At 54.2% G+C, this 18,212-nt stretch overlaps 7 protein-coding genes across 7 annotated transcripts; 3 read left to right on the forward strand and 4 right to left on the reverse strand.

Moving 5' to 3' along the window:
* Nucleotides 1-271: 271 nt before the first annotated feature.
* J4E90_008110 (uncharacterized protein) lies at nt 272-1,326 on the reverse strand (the record flags this gene model as incomplete). Its single annotated transcript, XM_051437640.1, has 2 exons — nt 272-372; nt 420-1,326. 2 exons carry the CDS (start codon nt 1,324-1,326, stop codon nt 272-274), a joined length of 1,008 nt encoding a protein of 335 aa, XP_051288451.1.
* Nucleotides 1,327-1,944: 618 nt separating this feature from the next.
* On the reverse strand, nt 1,945-3,118 carry J4E90_008111 (uncharacterized protein; the record flags this gene model as incomplete). The annotated part of the gene is made up of 3 exons (XM_051437641.1): nt 1,945-2,542; nt 2,589-2,848; nt 2,897-3,118. 3 exons carry the CDS (start codon nt 3,116-3,118, stop codon nt 1,945-1,947), a joined length of 1,080 nt encoding a protein of 359 aa, XP_051288452.1.
* A 409-nt stretch (nt 3,119-3,527) lies between these two features.
* On the forward strand, nt 3,528-5,242 carry J4E90_008112 (uncharacterized protein; the record flags this gene model as incomplete). Its single annotated transcript, XM_051437642.1, has 2 exons — nt 3,528-3,668; nt 3,839-5,242. 2 exons carry the CDS (start codon nt 3,528-3,530, stop codon nt 5,240-5,242), a joined length of 1,545 nt encoding a protein of 514 aa, XP_051288453.1.
* Nucleotides 5,243-5,507: 265 nt separating this feature from the next.
* On the reverse strand, nt 5,508-6,192 carry PSF3 (DNA replication protein; the record flags this gene model as incomplete). Its single annotated transcript, XM_051437643.1, has 4 exons — nt 5,508-5,575; nt 5,622-5,730; nt 5,779-5,968; nt 6,020-6,192. 4 exons carry the CDS (start codon nt 6,190-6,192, stop codon nt 5,508-5,510), a joined length of 540 nt encoding a protein of 179 aa, XP_051288454.1.
* Nucleotides 6,193-7,113: 921 nt separating this feature from the next.
* J4E90_008114 (uncharacterized protein) lies at nt 7,114-13,113 on the forward strand (the record flags this gene model as incomplete). The annotated part of the gene is made up of 3 exons (XM_051437644.1): nt 7,114-7,550; nt 7,607-13,001; nt 13,051-13,113. 3 exons carry the CDS (start codon nt 7,114-7,116, stop codon nt 13,111-13,113), a joined length of 5,895 nt encoding a protein of 1,964 aa, XP_051288455.1.
* A 390-nt stretch (nt 13,114-13,503) lies between these two features.
* Nucleotides 13,504-15,065, forward strand: J4E90_008115 (uncharacterized protein; the record flags this gene model as incomplete). Its single annotated transcript, XM_051437645.1, has 2 exons — nt 13,504-13,727; nt 13,784-15,065. 2 exons carry the CDS (start codon nt 13,504-13,506, stop codon nt 15,063-15,065), a joined length of 1,506 nt encoding a protein of 501 aa, XP_051288456.1.
* A 285-nt stretch (nt 15,066-15,350) lies between these two features.
* RPL8B (60S ribosomal protein L8B) lies at nt 15,351-16,297 on the reverse strand (the record flags this gene model as incomplete). Its single annotated transcript, XM_051437646.1, has 4 exons — nt 15,351-15,613; nt 15,668-16,029; nt 16,079-16,167; nt 16,217-16,297. 4 exons carry the CDS (start codon nt 16,295-16,297, stop codon nt 15,351-15,353), a joined length of 795 nt encoding a protein of 264 aa, XP_051288457.1.
* Between the last annotated feature and the right edge of the window lie 1,915 nt (nt 16,298-18,212).

Below are 18,212 nucleotides of genomic sequence, written 5' to 3' on the forward strand. Positions count from 1 at the left end.
GCATCTGTCCTGTCGCGCACCACTCTGCCTCGTCATCACAGCGCGTTGTGTAAGACATCTCAGCCACCTTGTGCTATTTACGCGCTACGCCGCGTGCTAGAGGCGTGTAGGAACGTGTCTAGGAAATTATACTTGCCGTACCCTAGTGTCGGGTGCATACAGCCTAAATGCCGACAAGGGCTTGCATGGTCATGGATCCGGCCGCCAGCCACCCTTACGTTTGGGTCGACATCCAGGGCGCGTAAACCGGCTGTGTTGTGAAGCCATGTAGTCAACTATTCAGAGCAGCGTTGGCCAATTGTATCCTTCTGCCGTGGCCCCCATATATCCACGCAACTGCGTCGGCCATGTCGTTATGGTACGGTACCCATCCTGCGTAGTGTGAGCTGAGGACTTGCAGGAGTTGGAATGAGACTTACCTTCGGGGGCGAAGCCGCCTGGCTCTTTGCCCTTCAATTCCTTCCAGGTCTTCTTCCCGGCGAGTCCCAGCTGTACGGCTCTTGACCTCGTGCCTCTTTTTGCTATGATCCTTACTTCACCTTTCATATCCTGGTCCGGCCCTGCGACTCTCCAATTCTCGTTAACTTCGTGCCCTGGCTTCGCTGCCCAGGGCTGCATGATGCGCCCGTCCTCAGTCTTCTCATCACCAGTCGCCGTCTGCTGCGCATACGGAACGATGTACATCTTGACCTCTGCGCCGAACTCCTCTCCATCCCGTTCCTTGATGAGCGCATCCCAGTTCTCAGGTTGTGCCGATCGTTTACGCCGATGATCGTAGCCGGACGCGATAAAATCGGTACACGGGGTGATGTAGGTCAGTTCCTTCCAAGCATCGCTGTTCAGGAGTGTCTCGATATCGAAGTAGGTGGTGACATCTCGCCAACCGTCGCCCATGCCGAAGCCGTGCCAGCAATCTTCGACGACCAAAGTATCTAGACAGAGGCCGGGAAGTAGTGTGAGCGCATACGCTGCATAGTAGGTCGGGTAGTACTGTGAGCTTCCGGAGGAGTACAAGGGGAAAGGATAAGCGCGCACTCGGGCATGGCGCAGACGCGTTAGCACACTCTGGTCCACGGAGAGTAGAGTCTCGAGTAGGTTCTCTGTACCGCGGAAGTGGAGTGTGCAATTGAGCGGGAGATGGCGGTGCGCCTCGGCGAAGATCTGGCGACAACTGAGCAGGAGCGCTATGCGATTAGAAGACTCAGAGTCGTCGCTAGGTGTGCTAGCGTGCTTGAAGCCATGTTGAATAGTGTAGCTGCTGAAGAGGAAGCCATAGATGAGTTCGCGCAACTCAACAGGTATCGTCAGAAGGTTTGGGGTGCTCATGGTGTCGATACTGCTGTCGCGCCGCGATGGTTTCAAGGGCAGAAACGTGCGATTCCCTGCTTTTAAGGGAACCAAGCGATACTAAAGAAGCTGCTATTGATAAGGAGTAGTCTATCCCAGAAGTTGGTTGCCGGACCCAAACAAGTGGTCGTGCTGCGTAAGCGGTGCAACTGGCCGATAAGCAAGATCAGGTTACATGGGAACGATCTGACGGCAGCTGTCAGTCCAGCCCAATCCTGCGGAACGCGCGGATTATAAGTCATGTTCAGCTCACATCCCGGCTGGAGCTCCCTGACAGCGGTCGTTCTTCCGAGGGTGAGATGACGTTTGAAGCTGTTCGGCGCACTAGGCAATGGGCTAGTGCGCGCCCGAAGTGTCGCATGCGCGGTCGCAAACCACGAACGGTCAGGGTATGGGCGAGCGATTAGCTGCGCATATATACACGTGCCACGATAGCGCAAGATCGACATGTATTACAAGATATGGTTTGCTGTGGAAAGCCTACGGCTAGACGAATGGAATGCTCTGTTCTGGGTATCTTCGATGCTCGCTCAAGTTCAGATCTGCCTGCTTCTATGGTCCGCGAGGACTTTGCGCCATATACTACAGCCAACGCCCTCAGTCTGACTTGGACCGCCCACGGGTCCGTTGTTGTTCCTCTTGCAGCTTCTTCTGCTGCCACTGCCACTCTACCAGCACAGGCAAAAACTGCCACAGATCAAACTCGGGCCACAGACACTTGAGGAATACGATGGACGTGTTCTCGTGGGCTTGCCATAGCATAAAATCGCTCAGCCGCTCGACGCCAGAGGTGCGAACTAGCAGATCAAGAGGCGGGGCATCAGCCGTCATCATGTTATCGTTCAACGTCTGAGCGCTGATGGACTCTGGGTCCAGAAACGTCGGCCCGTTATTTGAGTCATCCTTCTCAGGCGAGTTGATGGCGGTCGAAGTTGACGAGGAACGCCCGTCTTCAGCCAGAGCCGTCTCTTTCGAGGGTGACGCTGGCCGCGAATCAGCCTGCTCGGCAAGGCCCTCTGTATCCTCCTCCAACATTTGCTTGCGAATATGCTGGGTGATGTGGGACTCGGAAAAGGTTCGCTTCGAAGGGGTGGGCAGGTTGTGTATCGGCGTGCCGTACGTCTCGACAGTCTTCATCACTGCGGTTGTGATTTCGTGTCGCGAAGTGTAGGGGAAGCAGACGTTGAGGACAGCCCTGCGGGTGGTCAGCGATGTCACGCAATAAGCGGCGGGCAACGTACTTCTTGTTGTGTGCTGTCATTGCAACAGCCTTGTCCACAGCCATTTGTACATCGGGACTGAGGAGCTCGCGCTCTCCCAGCACCCGGATGGATGCGCCGTAACGGTCCAGCAAGGCTCCGTGCTCTGCCATTTGTTGCAGCTTCACCTTGGCCATGGACATGAGGGCATCGACTTCATGCTTGGAGCGCTTGAAGTTCTCTATGCTGAATGCGTAGATGGTGACGACCTTGACGCCAGTCTTGTAGCAGACTTCGAGGATCTGAGCTGGTTAGCATGGCTCAAAAACACTGATAACAGTCTCCCATACCCTCGCTAACGATTCGAATCCTAGGTTGTGCCCTTCTACAGTCTCAATGTGGTGGTTGCGCGCAAACCGGCGGTTGCCGTCCATCACGAATGCAACATGTTGCGGGATGGGGCCCTGCTTCAGTGACCCGATAAGAAGCTCTCGTAGCTGTCTAACTGTCCATGCGACGGGCGGCGAGGTTGCAAACCACTTGTGTATGCGTGAGTCGTGGAGGGAGCCCATAGTGAATATTGTTGAGGTACTTGGCTTAGGGCGTAGGGGTTTCGGAATGTCGAGGGGATGCAACGTCGTGGTTTATGGATGGGTGAGAAGTCGGATGGATGAGACTATGCTACGGGAGTCAGGGTATCATGGTGTAAAAGGATTGATGCCAATGCTAGACGCTACGTATGACTTCAAGGCGCAGCGATGGTCTGGGAGTCGCGTCACTTTGGGGCCCTGCGGCGGTGTGGCTGGGCTGACTGCGTTAGGCGTGGCGCACCCGTCGCTTCCGATTCTCGAATCTCTTTGCCGGCAGCCGACCTTCCGACCATCTTTCTTCTTCACCGACGCAAGCCTCACTTGCCGCGTCATCAACACTGCGCTCATCGCCCTGCTGTAGCATTCCACCCATCTCTCTACTAACATCGCCATGGCTGAACAGCCTCAGAGTAACGTGACGGAGCTCGCCGAGCAGCTCGTTGAAGGCTTTGCAGCTCTGAGTGGAGAATACCAGGTTTTGTTTGATTCACAGAAACAACTCGAAAGCAAGCTCTCGTGGGCTAAGCAACAGGTACGCAATGTCTTTTTACACTCCTTCCCCTTATGATGAACAACTTTAGCTCTAGACCTGAAGCTGCACTCGCAGCTCTGATCGAAAATAATCACAGCTTAGCCTGATACGGACACCATTCTACATTTCAGCACACAATACCTTTGACGTACACTGCTGACAATACCCAGTATCTTGACCTTTTGAAACGCTTCTCGCCCAACACGTTGTCGCAAGACCACCTTACCTTCCTGCAAGATCTTGAGCGCGTGGGAGACGAACAACCGCGGATACATGTGAATTTGGTGGAGCAGTTGGCACATAGCGATGATGTAGAGCGCAAGAGCCGAGCACTGGTCATCCAGAAGGCTGAGGAGGCTGCTGTCAAGCTGCACGCCCATGAAAATACTAGCAGTGTAAAAATATGGAGTGGTCCGTCCGCAGACAAATCCGCCTCGTTACCTGAGATACAGACCAATAGAGCCACATCACCCATTGAGAAAGACTTCACTGTTGCTGGAACTCCTAGTAAGCTCGCCTGTCCCTTCGCATCTGGCAGCGGCAGAGGCAGCCCGCTCGCTACCCCACGTAGCTCGACGTCCCGATTAAGCGCACGTGGCCGAAGATCGAAACGACCCTCCTTTACCGATCCTATTCGAGCCGAAATATGCAGCAACAATCCTGCTGCTTCCGCAACTGCCTCAGTCGCGGCGTCTGGCTCCGCTGCCGTCTGCCCCATACGCTTCCTCGACCAACACAACCCAGAGGAGGTGGCCCAATACTTTGAGAAACACAAGCATGAGCTACCGAGAAGCCATGAAGTCTGCATCAAGCGCTTCCAGAGTAACCAAGAGAGCATAGAGCAGCTAGATCGCAAGTATGGCAATCTGGTTAATATGATCCAGGGCCTCGGTCAGAAACATCAGGAGTGGCTCCCTGAGGATCCCGACGACGCCATCGAAGAAGAGCCCGAGGCAGAAGCCCACTTCAGCACCGACGCAAAGGCGGACACCAAAGTTCAAAACTGGGCCTCAGCTGTCTCGGCAAGTCTCAATGATGGCACCCCACCGCCTGAGGAGGAACCAGAAGAAAACACACTGGATGAGTCGAGAAGCGGTCACTTTGACCGCCCGCTCAAAGAGGTCAGAGTTGGCGAATCTCCAAGTCGGCCCTGGGGCATCTCGATACCTGCCAAATACACCAATGCACACAGCTCGTCCTCGGTTGGCTCAGTACCAACAGCGTCGCCGCAACTACCCCTCGACACTGGCCGTCCAATCGGCGAGACGCCCCAAAAGACTGGCAAATGCCCATTCGATCATCGCGCGATGATGGGACAGACGCCACAGCAGCCTGAAGTGCCACAATACACTATGCCACCGCAGTCGCAACCTCGGGCCCCAACCACACATGTTCCACCGACAGAAACCCCACCGCAGCCTCGAGCTCCTGAACCATCACAACCACCGAGAGAGACGGAAAGCCCGAAAATGGTACCGCAGATGGTTTTCAACGGGCCTGTATTCTTGGGCTACCCGCCCGAGCAGTTGGCTATACTACTGCAAAACAGCAATCTGGGCGCGTCACTGCGGTAGACATGGAACGCTCACTGTACATGTTCTCATTCGCTGGCTGTGTGCTTGCAGGTATGGTATTGTACTCAGAAGGTAGGCTCGAACAGCTGCTTCTTTCACAACTACGCCTCACCTCGTCTTTTTGTATCGTCGTGCTTCTTGTCATGCGCTCGTCATTGATTACTACGCTGTGCCTTCGTCCATCTTCCAAAGCTTCTGCGCGTCGATCTTCTACCTCTCCTGGCCGACCATATGGCACTCATCTTCTGCGATCCGGCTACCGTGCTCATTTCTTCTTCAGATCTGCCATCCACGTCCGTACGCCCTTTGCGCTATCGTGTGCCGCACGAAATACTGCATCGTCGTTAGCTCCTGCATGGCTGAATCACCCAACACCTACGTTGCCGCTCGTTCTCATCTAGGCCTCGCATGAAGTCGGCGCCTTCCCCTAATGCACCTCGTGGATTATGAGCTTGATCAGCTATGAGGGCAGCCCTGGCCTTGAATGTCTACACGGGTTAGCATATACCGTTGCATCGACCAAGCACAGAACTCACATCGCTCAGTACCTCAATCATCTCTTCCTCCTCAAAGAGCTCCAAGATTCGTGCGCCAAGATTGTAGAAGTGCGGGGCGAGAGCTCGCAAATCGACGGTCCTTGGGTCAGCTTTGAGGGCGTTCAAGACGCGCGGAGATAAGGCGGACGGAGGGTCGATGGTCACAAGCGAGGATGTATTTAGACTTTGACTGTAGATATTGTGAATACGGAATGTACATATGATTAGAATCTTCATTTACCTCAGTGCAAGCATCTCGCCAAGCCAAAGTGGAAGCTCGACTTTAGAACCCTGCTTCATATCGCCGCTCATGTTGCCCTCGAGATAGCCGAGGCCAGGAACGGTAAGCTCAAAGGTACATGGTACCTTTTGCGCATCCGTCAAGATGGCGTCGACGTCGTAGTAAGAACTCATCTTTTGACAAGCATTCCAGTCAGTAAGCAGACACGTAGAGACAAGAAAAGAGATGACTATCTTTCAGCTGATGCTGCGGTGCGAAAGAAATGCATCAGAGGCCATCCTTGTACGAGGCAACCGACGTGTCGCGTGTCGTGCCACCAGCCTGGTGCATCGGGACGAATATGCAAGGAGATGAAAGCGCAGGCAGAATGGAGGACGAATGCAGCCCTGCGAGTAGGAACGGGGCGGGAAGAGGCAAAAAGAAGGCGGGTCAGAAGATGGTAGAAACGTGTAGCTTACTGCGTAGTCGCCTCTGTGTGTATTGCGCGTCTTTGAGTGCCTGGCGGAGGTCCGACGATATATAGCGCGTTTCGTCCGAATGTGATGAATCACCGCGCACCTCGCCTTTCAGCAACGCGCACAAGTCTCTTTGAGATTAAACGAGTGGATTAGTTGTTCTGCAAACGCTCGACCGCGACAGCGACTGTTCCCCCACGATCTCGACGCTGTCGCCGCTCTCTCGCCTAAGGTTGCAGGGTTGGAGCTCCAGACTAGATGTCATCAGGACGAGGCGCCGGATACCCACATGAACCACTGCTCGTTAACCATTGCACCCGACTACAACTCCACCCGCACTCACGCTCAACACCCGGAATCTGCTATACACGGCGCATTTGTGGAGTAAGTAGCGCGCACAGCAATTCACCCGCCCCACGTGCTGCGGTTACTCTGCGGTTCACAGCCCGTGACTACGACTACATCTCAACCACTTGCTGACTGTTTGTGTCTGCAGTCAATCCGTCCCGGCTGCCTTCGACTGTGAATTGCTAGCTGTACATTGATGACTGCGCATTCCCAAGACTCGTCCCTCCACTGCGCCCTAGGCACACGCCTCACGACCCCCCACCACAACCTCGACCACCACCACCCGGCACCATGGCGGTCAGCGAACGGATATCACAGCTCATGAGCGCCCTCGATACGGGCTCTGGCCCCGATACCTCGCGTGCTACGTCACCAGGTAGCGACTGGCGGCAGCCCAACGGTGGCGTCAACGGAGCAGACGACCGGCGCCGTCCACGGACATTCCCCTACTTCGAATATCTGCCATACCAGACAGAAGACCAGAGCGATCGCGAAGAGAGCCTCAACACATGTCTGAAGCACCTCTACATAGCCGTCTCGGCCGGCGACTTTGCGCCTGGCGCTGTACATTGGACGCGCGAGATCCGAGGCTGGCTCTCGCTCAAGTTCGACCTCCCCCGCACCACGCGCGTGAAGCTCGTGAAGCTCTACTATGAGCTGGCGCTGGCTCCCGGTCTGGACTACCTGGTCGCAGAGCGCTTCGCGAGCATGTTCATGGTTCTGACCAAGTAAGTGCCACGAGTATTAGAGTTTGGATGACGGGTGGAGACTGACATGACGACAGGCGTAAACATTACCTGCGACCCGGCAAAGACCTCATACTCGACTGGCGACCCCTGTATAGAGAGCTGAAGATGTTCGTCCTGCCCTCAGAATCCGGAGGCTCACACCCGCCAAACGTAAAGCGCAATATCCGTACGTTGACGAAGATGTGCACCTTTGCGCAGTCGTACTTCGACCCCAAGGAGATACCGGCTATATTGGAAGAGCTTTTGCCCTTCTTCAGCACGTCGTTCAGCGAGAACGCATTCGTGGTTGTTGGTCTACTGAACCTGCTCTTCCCAACCCATCCTGCACCCGAGGACATGCAGCAACTACTGCCTCAAGAATATCTTCCGACCTTCTTCCATCTATGGTCGCTCGTCAACCGGTCGCGGCTCTTCGATGCGCACTACATTGATACACTGTCGAGGCTGTCTAGGGACAACCTGACCGCGGCGCATGTACCTTTCTCACAGTACGGAGTGTTTACCGGCGAGCAGTCATCTCAGATCTTCACAGCCATCCTGCGGCTGCTGGAAATCCCAGTCGGCCAAGCCACGTCGCCATACAGTAATACTGTCGATCTCGGTGCAGGACTCGCTGTTATGCTTGACCGTGACCCGCGGAAGCACCCGTCGACTCACCACATCGCCCGCATCATTGCCATGTCATTATCTCCTGCCTGTGCAGAGCATTCTGACTCTACTCTGACTAAGCTCGAAGGACTCATCCAGGCTGTGGAGACTTTCTTCCATCCATCCAATTCGGGTAGCTGGACTAGACCTCTGGCACAGTTTGTTTACTACCTAGCCGACATCTTTGTGTTGCGGTGGAATCGAGAGCACAGCGGGGAGATGGATGTGCCAGAAGAGAGGAAGCTGAACGACGCAGTAAAGAGGCGCTTCGTACTCTGTCTACGAGAGGTCACATTCATGGGCATCTTCTCCAAAAGCGACAAAGCCGTACAATACGCCTTGTCCACCCTACAGAGCCTGGCACACCTCGAGCCCAACCTGATTCTTCCCGGCGCACTACAGCGCATCTACCCCGCAATGCAAGGGCTTGTCGAGGTACATCGCACCATCTCGTCAATACGTGCGTTGCACATGCTTTCCAAGGTCATGGCTAAGACAAAGGGCTTCCGGTGTCACGTTACTTCTGTGCTTGGGCTTGCGCTCCCGGGTATCGACGCCAACGACCTGGAAAAGACTGTGCATACTTTGCAATACGTCCAAGGCGTGTGCTACCTCATTCCATTCCAGGACCTCACCAAGGCTCGGAAGGCGTCGGATGAGACAGCTCGAGATGGAGCAACTACACCTGATGATGCTGGCGGTAACACCGGGCTTGCTTTGGAATGGATCACAGCACAAGTCGAGCGATTAGAAAGCGCCAACGGGAACATCGAGATCAACTACAACGAGGAGCTCAGTGACGAGGATGAGGCAATGATCTTACGGTCATCCACGACTGGTCTCAACGAATTCCTGATTACATTCCTTGGTCGCGTGTTCACGCTCCTGGAAAACTTGCCCGATGCGTCTAGAGTCCGCAGTGGCTCTCCTGAAGAGTATGTGGTTAACCAGCTGCCAGCTGCTTTCACGCCGCTGCTTGCAGCACTCTCTCCCGAGCTGTACGATGTTGCCCTTGATAAGATCGCAAACTTCATCACGAACCATGTCGTTCACCAAGCCAAAGATGCCATCGCATTCATTTGCAACAGTCTTGTCAAGATCAACCCTGAAAAGGCACTGAAGCGTCTGTTGCCACATCTCCTGGCAGGCATCCGTACTGAGATTGATGAGATTGGCGCTGGATCGACGCGGACAACAGGCGCCGAGGTACTTCCCCGCGATCGTGCTCTTGTTTGGAACCTTTGCATTCTTAGCATGTGTGTTGTCCATGTTGGTGACGCAGTTCTTGAGTGGAAAGACGAGCTCTTCGAGATTGCAGAATACATGCAGCAGAAGTGCCGCGGTACCCCCACCGTGCATGTTTCCAACTTCATTCATCACTTGCTACTTAACCTCACTTGCACCTACACCATCGACTACTCGATCTACGAGCAAGATGAGCTTGCACAAGGCTTGTCGACAGAGTCGTGGGGTAGACAGGTCGATATTAAGAAGCTGAACATCAAGTGGCACACTCCGAGCTCCGACGAGATTGACTTCGCTGTCAAGCTTTTCGAGACTCACGCCAACAACTCTATGATGGCACTCAAAGCCCTGACGCAACCAGACTCGCCGATAAAGCGCGAAGGCACTGGCAAAGATTGGTCCGACGAGGTTTCTCGAAATCTTGTCCTGCTGCGCTTGATCATCTCTGGTATCTCCGTCTTGTTTGATGTTCGGCATGATCAGGCTGCTGATGGCGCCACCGAGTCTGATGATGACTCTGACGCTGACGCGATGGATACAGAAGGCATTGATGATGATGCTGGCCTAGGCGAAGCCGAAGATGAAGAAGTCAAGCCTACCTTCCAGTACGAAGCCGGCTACCCGCTACGTCGTGGCGATGACAACTACAATCTCATCCACGACCTTCGCGAGCAAGTTGGCCAGATGCTACACAACGTACATCAATTCTTGATCGAGAAGCAGCCTGACGACGTGCCGTGCTTCAACTCTTTGTACAACGCCTATCGGTCGTGGTTCATCGATGTTGGCATCGAGCGATCTGCCCATGTGCTTGATAGAATCTCTAGGCTGTTAGAGAACGATGAGCGACCTTTCCGATTTAGTGGATTGCGAAAGCAATACCCACGACCTCTACTGGTCCGCCGCGCAAACGTGTATCATCTGCAGCGTTTACGGCACAACGCTAACCCACGACCCAAGACCGATCTCGACATGATCTTGCTGCTTGATCTCGCCGAATCCAGTATCTCAGTCTACACAGAGATCCGGCGCACTGCACAGACAGCCAATGAGTCAGCCGTTAAGTGCGTGCTGGGTGCTAGGCCTCTTGTCATTCCTCCTCTACTGGACGCTTTCGTCAAGGCTGTTGCCGAGAGTGACTACCCTCGCATTAAGGGTGCGATGTTCACTCTTCTGTTCGGTAGCCTGGCGAAGACCATCAGCCGCGACTGGCGATTTACGCCTAAGCTCATCAAAGCGTTCATCGAGGTTACCGGTGCCGACAAGCCTTCGGTGCAGAAGCTAGCAACTAACGCTACTTTCCAAATCATGGACATGGGTAAGGCAATGGAGCGCATGGTTATCCTCCCGAAGGAGGTTGTGGAAGCGATCGCATACGCTATCGACTCTAGCGAGGGCGATAGTGTACATACCAAAGTCAACAAGCGTCGGGACTATATCAAGAAGAAGCGCGCTCGCATCGAAGGCAAGAAGGCTGAACTTTCCAAGGAGCTTGTCGATATTGCCAAGACCGAGCATTGGAAGAAGGTCAGCCGGACTGCAGCCATCATCGTCAATCTCGGAATGCGTTACGACAGCATTGCTTCTGACGAGATGATCGACCTTGTCGCGAAGGGATCCATCGACCAACACCCTAGTCTTCGTGGTCTCTATGCTGGAGCGCTTATCGGCTTATACTCCGTGATCCAGACCCGTGCGATCACAGGACATAACTACGAAAAGTACTTGCTCAGCGAAGAAGAGCTGCCGGATAAGATCTCGGTACCGACCAAGCCAGAGGATCCAAACTGGACCGAGGAGTACCTCGCTTCATTTGCGCAGCCAGAAGCCAAGTACTACGTCGACTTTGATTATCCTGGCTGGCTTGTGTGGAACAAGAGCATGACCGCGTTCAAGCCCAATGCGCCCCAGCTATCGTATGATGAGGTCGAGAATGGCGTCCGCCAAAAGATCGCCAAGCATCTTACTCGATCCTGGTTCTCCAACTACTTTGCCTTCATGAAGCAAGAGCCTCGTGACAACAGCGCCGACAGGTTCCGCATGTCAAGCGCGATGGTTTTGACTCACTCATTCGACCTAGTCTTCGGCGGGTTGACCGAGGCGACGTTCGACGACATCAAGGATTTGACCCAGTCTGTCTACGCTGATGGAAGCGACAAGCATCAGCATCGTGCCACCGCTGAGATCATGGCCGCACTGCTCTCATGCGCCCCAGATCTAAAGGCAGACCAGCGCGAAGCCGTATGGGAATACGTCTTCCCTATCGTTCGTGGCATCTTCCAAGACGGACTGACACCAGAGAACTCCGGTTACTGGACTACTTTCCTACATGTTGTGTTGCAGTCGAAGGATCCACGCCGAGGATGGCCGCTGGTCGACTGGCTAGCTAGCTTCCGCCTTGACATGGAGTCCAACGCCGCCTTCAAAGAGAGCTCCAAAGTCCACTTGCTGACGCAATGTATCTGCGATGCGGGCTGGCACTTCCGTCTAGAGAAGCCGATCTTGGAAGACTTCATGAAGCATCTCGACCATCCGTACAAGGGCGTGCGAGAAGCCATGGGCCAGACCATCGCGAGTATCTTTAGGACACGTTACCACGAATCGTACAAGGATGTCGACACGCTGATGAAGGCGCAAAAGGACGCTTCTTCGATCGGCGAACGCCCTTACCAGCCTACGGAAGAGTTCACTAAAACCATCACCGAGGTCTTTGATCGCCTTGAGGTCTGGCGTGGGGAGCGTCCGGCAGGTCAACAGACACCTTCGTCGTACACGTCAGGTGGTAAGACTGTTCTTCTCTGGCTCGACTCTACGCTCTCCTCGTACGAGTGTACCTCGCTCGTTAGATTCTTCCCCGATATGTTCATGGAGCAGCTGCTACACATGATGGACATCAAGGAGGACCCTGAATTGCAGTCGCTCGCTTACCACGTCTTCCGCCACCTGCCCAACATCCCGCATCGCCAAGGTGAGGACTCAGACTTCATCTCTGCTCTCATTCGCATCGGACGCAACGCGACAAGCTGGCATCAGCGTCTTAGAATCCTCATCAACATCCAAGTGATCTACTTCCGCCGACTCTTCCTCATGAGCGAGGAGCAGCAACAGAGCATGTTTGACTGCGTCTCCGCCATGCTGTCAGACACACAACTCGAAGTACGAATGGGTGCTGCCACCACGCTATCCGGCATGATTCGTTGCTCGCCAATTGCATTCCGCGACCGCCAAGTCTCCACACTCAAGGAACGATTTACCAAGCAGCTCAACAAGAACCCGTTACCGAAGAAGCGCAACCCAGGAACGCCGACAACAGAGCAAGGCAAGCTCGTCCTGACGCGCCACGCAGCTGTGCTGGGTCTTGGTGCGCTTATCCAAGCTTTCCCATACCAGAGCCCCCCGCCAGCTTGGTTGCCCGATGTACTTGCTACACTGGCTAGGAAGGCTGCGGCTGATCCTGGCATGGTTGGCAAGAGTGTCAAGACTGTTCTAGCAGACTTCAAGAAGACTAGGCAGGATACTTGGCATGTTGATGTGAAGGTAAGTTTCTACTCTGATATGATCGTGAACTGTGCTAATCATTACTCAGGCGTTCGAACAAGAGCAGCTGGAAGATCTGGAGGGTGTGCTGTGGAAGAGCTACTTTGCTTAAACGACAGCTATGCGGCGAATGAGATATTACGAACGACGCTCAATGATACCATAAGCGACGGACATGTACAATAAGCTAGATCGGACGGGTCATGACTACGAGCGATATGAACAGGCTCTGCATCAGTGGCGCCTAGTGGAAATAGCATTTTCTAGATAGTCTCTTGCTTACACAATGAACCTTTTTGCTCAGCATGCTTACTCAGTCGCGACCCGACGCGCGCTCCTTCCTGCTTAAAGCCGCTTGCCCCTCCCCCGCTCCGCTGTACCTGCGCCTGCACATGTGACATCATACCCTGGACCTTCCGACCATCAACAATAAAATCACCGCTCGTTGCGCGACGCATGAACAGCACTCATTTTCCGGCACTGCCCCTTCAGCGAATCTACAATGCCATTGACTGTACTTACTGACGCGGATGTGCGCACTCTCTTACTGCAATTGACCAAACAAGACATTCTCGACTTGCAGCAGAACCTCGCTGATGCGCTGCACCATTATTCTACCAGCACGGAAGAAGACGACAATAATGGCTGTTGTGAGAGTTTTCAGTCTGCAGGCACGAGTGTGAAGACTAAAGACGGAGGGATGATGACCGTTGCGCCGGCAAGTAGGTATGTATACTTCGTGCACAAGACCCACGGTATTTGCGTCAACTGACTATTCGCAGCAACGATGGTCTCGGGGTCAAGATAACAACAAAGCCAGAGTCCAACTCTTCAGACACAGCCTCTGTTACTTCGTCAATGAGCTCACTCGCTCTATCCCAGCAGTCGACACCAACGAGTAAAAGCTCAGCTACCACAGCCTCTCTCTCATCAACCCAGACATCCGCATCAAATACTAGTCTCACGCTCTTCGACCGCTCCGGAAACCCTCGCGCCATGCTGAACTCATCTGAAATGACAGCCTTCCGCACCGCCCTCGCAAGCACAATGCTCTTTAAGAAACGAGCAAATGTGCACGACGTAACAGTCTTCGGCGCAGGGAAACAAGCTTACTGGCACATCCGTCTTGCGCTCCTGCTACGCGGATCGGATATCCATCATCTAAATATCATAAATCGGGATTTCGAACGTGTACACCAGTTATTAGAGAAACTATACGATCCCGACTCGGCACCTTCGACTTTCAACCCAGATCCAAACCACGTGCCAACCTACCGCCGCGCATCAGGCCCAGAGGAAAGCGAAGCAACAGGAAAAGAAACCCAACACCAATACCTCCACCGCCCCAAAATCCAAATCCTCACCCCAGGACATGGCGAATACCCACGCCTCCTGCACGCCACCCTCCGCTCCTCAGCCGTCCTCTTCCTATGCACCGCCTCACCCACCCCTCTCTTCCCCGCGCCCATCCTTACGAACCCCGAGGGCAGGAAAAAAGGCCGCTACATAGCCGCCATCGGCTCCCTCTCTCCACTCGCCACAGAACTACACCCAGACATCCTACGACAAAACGTCGCGCCCGAGCACGGCCACCGCCATTTCCACAAGCACGCAAAGCAGAGTGGGGCGGTGGTAGTGGATAGTGTAGAGAAGGCTTTGAAAGAGGGTGGGGAGGTGGTGCAGGCGGGGTTGGGTCCGGATCAGGTTGTTGAAATTGGGGAGTTGGTTATGTTGAAGAGGGATGCGGAGAGGAGGAGGCGGGAGTGTTTGGCTGGGAAGGGGATGATGGAGGCGGAGGGATTGGATACAGGTGGTGTGGAGTTGGGCGAGTGCGAGATGAATCGGAGGGAGAAGACGGAGAAGGCTAGGAGAGGGAGTAGTGGGAAGAAGGAGAAACATCATGAGGGAGAGGATAAGGCGCATAAGAGCTTGATTGAGTGGCTGGTGAAGGGGAATGTTATATATAAGAGTGTGGGACTGGGTCTTATGGACGTCGTGGTGGGCGGTGACCTTGTTCGCATAGCGAATGAGCGCAGTATCGGCACGAGGATCGAGAACTTTTAGGGTGGGTTGTCGCATCCATCGGAACTGGAGGTGGGATCACAGCAGTTCGACTGCGAGTGCAGCTGAGGCGGTAGTCATAATTCAGCATGTATAATCGAAACATAAGCACGAGCAACAAATCATGCGAATGGCGTGCGTTATCGTGATTGATTCCAGTCAATGCAGTCGTTCTCCGACCGCTTTTAACCCTCCTAAACTCCGTTGGTATTGTGAACCGACTATATGCAGAGATAAGAGACACGCCGTAAAGTCATCATGAAATCGAGAAAGCACATCAGAACCCGCTTAGATCTTGATAGCGCTCTCGATGGCCTTCCTCTTCTTCTCCATGCGGGCGTTGGCCTTGGCACCCATGATACCACCTCCCCAGTGACGGGCAGCGTCCTTGTGGTGCGACTCGAGGTAACCGTCGTTGACAGCGGTGACGAGCTTCTGGAGCTCGTTCTTGTCCTCAGAGCGGACCTCAGTGAGGGCGAGGACGGCGGCGGTCTTCTGGTGGACGACCGTTCCGAGACGGGCCTTGCCCTTGACGATAACGTAAGGGACACCTGATATTTGTCAGTGAAAATTCGAAATACAATTTGCGCATTTGGAGTACTCACCCATCTTCCTGCAGAGAGCGGGCAGGTACACAACGAGCTCGATGGGGTCGACGTCGTTGGCGATCAGGACGAGGGAAGCCTTCTTGTTCTCAATCAGGCCAACAACGTGGTTGAGACCGTACTTGGCGACGTAGGGCTTCTTGCTGACGTCCTCCTTCTTCTTGCCCTCAGCGACGGCGGTGGCCTCCTTGGTGAGGCGCTCCTTCTTCTCGGCCTTGGTCTCGGGACGGTACTTGTTGAGGATCTTGAAAGCCTGGGTGGCAAGGTTACGGTCGGCAACGTGCTGGAACTGGGCAATCGCCGGTGGGACCTTCAAGCGCATGTTGAGGATCTTCTTCTGGCGTTGAAGACGGACATACGCGCTGCACATCGTCAGTATCTGCCATCTGGAGTGGATCGGGGTTTGCTTACGGCCAGCGGACCATGCGGCCGACGTTGCGCTGGGGCTGGATGTCTTGACCGATGCCATAGTTGCGAGGACGCTTCTCGATGAGAGGGTTCTGTTCCATTGTGAGCGGTTGCAGTTGAATGTTTGATGAATGGGCAGACCTTTTGCTTCTTGGCGGCAGACGACTTAGAAGTGGCCTGGGGGAAAGCCGCAGGCTTCTTTCCGGATCCTTTGGGAGGCATTGTCGAGGCTGTCATAGAGAACAGAAACCATTAGCGAATGTTCATTCACTATAGGTCTGAATCTCGTAAGAGCGAGAGGGCCTTTCAGCCGCTCTCCACTCTAGCCATCATTTGTATGCGACACGCTCATGTAGAGACGTGCGATTGTGATATGCTACCGAGCATTCATGGCGGATATGCGCTTACCTGGTGTGTTGGCGGCGACGAAGTAAAGATTGGCGACGGTGGACTTGACGAACGTTCGAAAGCGGGCGCAAAAGTTGTCGGCACCGAAATCCAGAGAAGCGAGTGCGCGCGGGTGGGGAGGAATGTTTCGCCGGCGCTAGCGCCTACCCAATGGTAGCGTGGTGTCTCACAATCCATCATCGACCGCGACAACCTTAGAATTTCAATGCGAGACCATGAACGCGATTAATCCCGGCGCGAAAGGGCGTAACGCGCAGCTCGTCGCCATATTCTGCCTATGGAAAGCGCTGCTCCTCTCGCTCGCTGCATTCTGCCCGGGTCCCGGATACGACACCTCTGGTCTCATACTGCTCGATACGAGCGCCCGGCGTCATGCTAAGCTGGATGTCACCTCCCGCTATGAGTGTTTTGTCCTCAACCTGCTCCGCTGGGACGCATTGTACTTTGTGAAAGCAGCTGAGCGGGGTCATGTCCACGAGCAAGCGTGGGCCTTCAGCGGGGCGTATTCGTATCTCCTGAGACTAACCGGTCAATGTGAGCACCAGAGGCCCAGTCATTTGGGTCGGCACTGATATCTCGCAGTGATGGCTGGCGATGCGCAGGCTTCTCTGCACTACTATGCTCTGGCCGGAATCATCCTTTCCAACATATGCCACCTCCTCTCTGTGCTAGTGCTGTATCGCCTATTGACCTTGGTCCTGGAACCTCAACGGCGACAGATCATCCCATTCATCGCCGCGGTCTTGCATATCCTGACGCCAGCTTCTCTTTTTATGAGTGCACCGTATGCCGAAGCCATGTTCTCATTGCTCAATTTCACAGGCATGCTCCTCTATGCTCAATCTCAAACTGCGGCTGAGACTGGAATGTCATGGGTTCGAGCGGACTTTCAAAAGATTGGCTCTGGTGCTTTTTTCGCAGCAGCTACACTGATGCGAAGCAACGGTCTACTCAGCGGCTTGATTCTCCTATGCGATATCGCTAAGTACATGCCCTCTCTGATGTCTGCGCAGTTGCGTATATCAGATGTAAGAAGGATGCTTGTCACATGCATGGCTGGTAGTCTGATAGCCTTGGCATTCTTCGGGCCGCAGTATCTAGCATACACGGAATTCTGCGACCGAGGCAGCGGCACTGGAACTAGACCGTGGTGTGACAAGACCTTCCCGAGCATTTACTCGTGGGTACAAAGCCATTACTGGTAAGTTACCCCAATACGATGACTTACTAGTCTGACCTCTTCCAGGAACGTAGGACTCTTCCGTTACTGGACCATCTCAAATCTGCCTCTGTTCATACTAGCGGCACCAGTTTCGTGGCTGCTCCTCACATCAAGTGTCACCATTCTCCGTAGCGGTGTCCCACGCCCGTTGAGTGGGCGTCCTGTACCCCAGACTGGTGAAACAGCCAAATCCAGGAACGGAACCTCCGCGATATGCAAGCTACCGGAATTGGCACTTCCCCAGTTATTACTGGCTGCAACAGCCGTTACCAGTTTTCACGTCCAGATTGTAAATCGGATTGCTTCCGGCTATCCGATGTGGTATCTAGTCGTCGCTACGTGGTTGGCTGATTCACAAAGTACTCGCCCGATAGCAAACCGTTCACGAACAGCCAAGTGGTGTATCAGAGGTAGCATCATTTATTGCTTGATACAGGGCATGCTTTTTGCTAACTTCCTCCCACCGGCCTAAATCTTAGGCCGCGCAAATACTGTCGCACCCACAAA

The sequence above is a fragment of the Alternaria incomplexa genome (genome assembly GCF_024043165.1).
Source record: "Alternaria incomplexa strain BMP 0042 chromosome Unknown scaffold_12, whole genome shotgun sequence".
Taxonomy (NCBI): Eukaryota; Fungi; Ascomycota; class Dothideomycetes; order Pleosporales; family Pleosporaceae; genus Alternaria; species Alternaria incomplexa.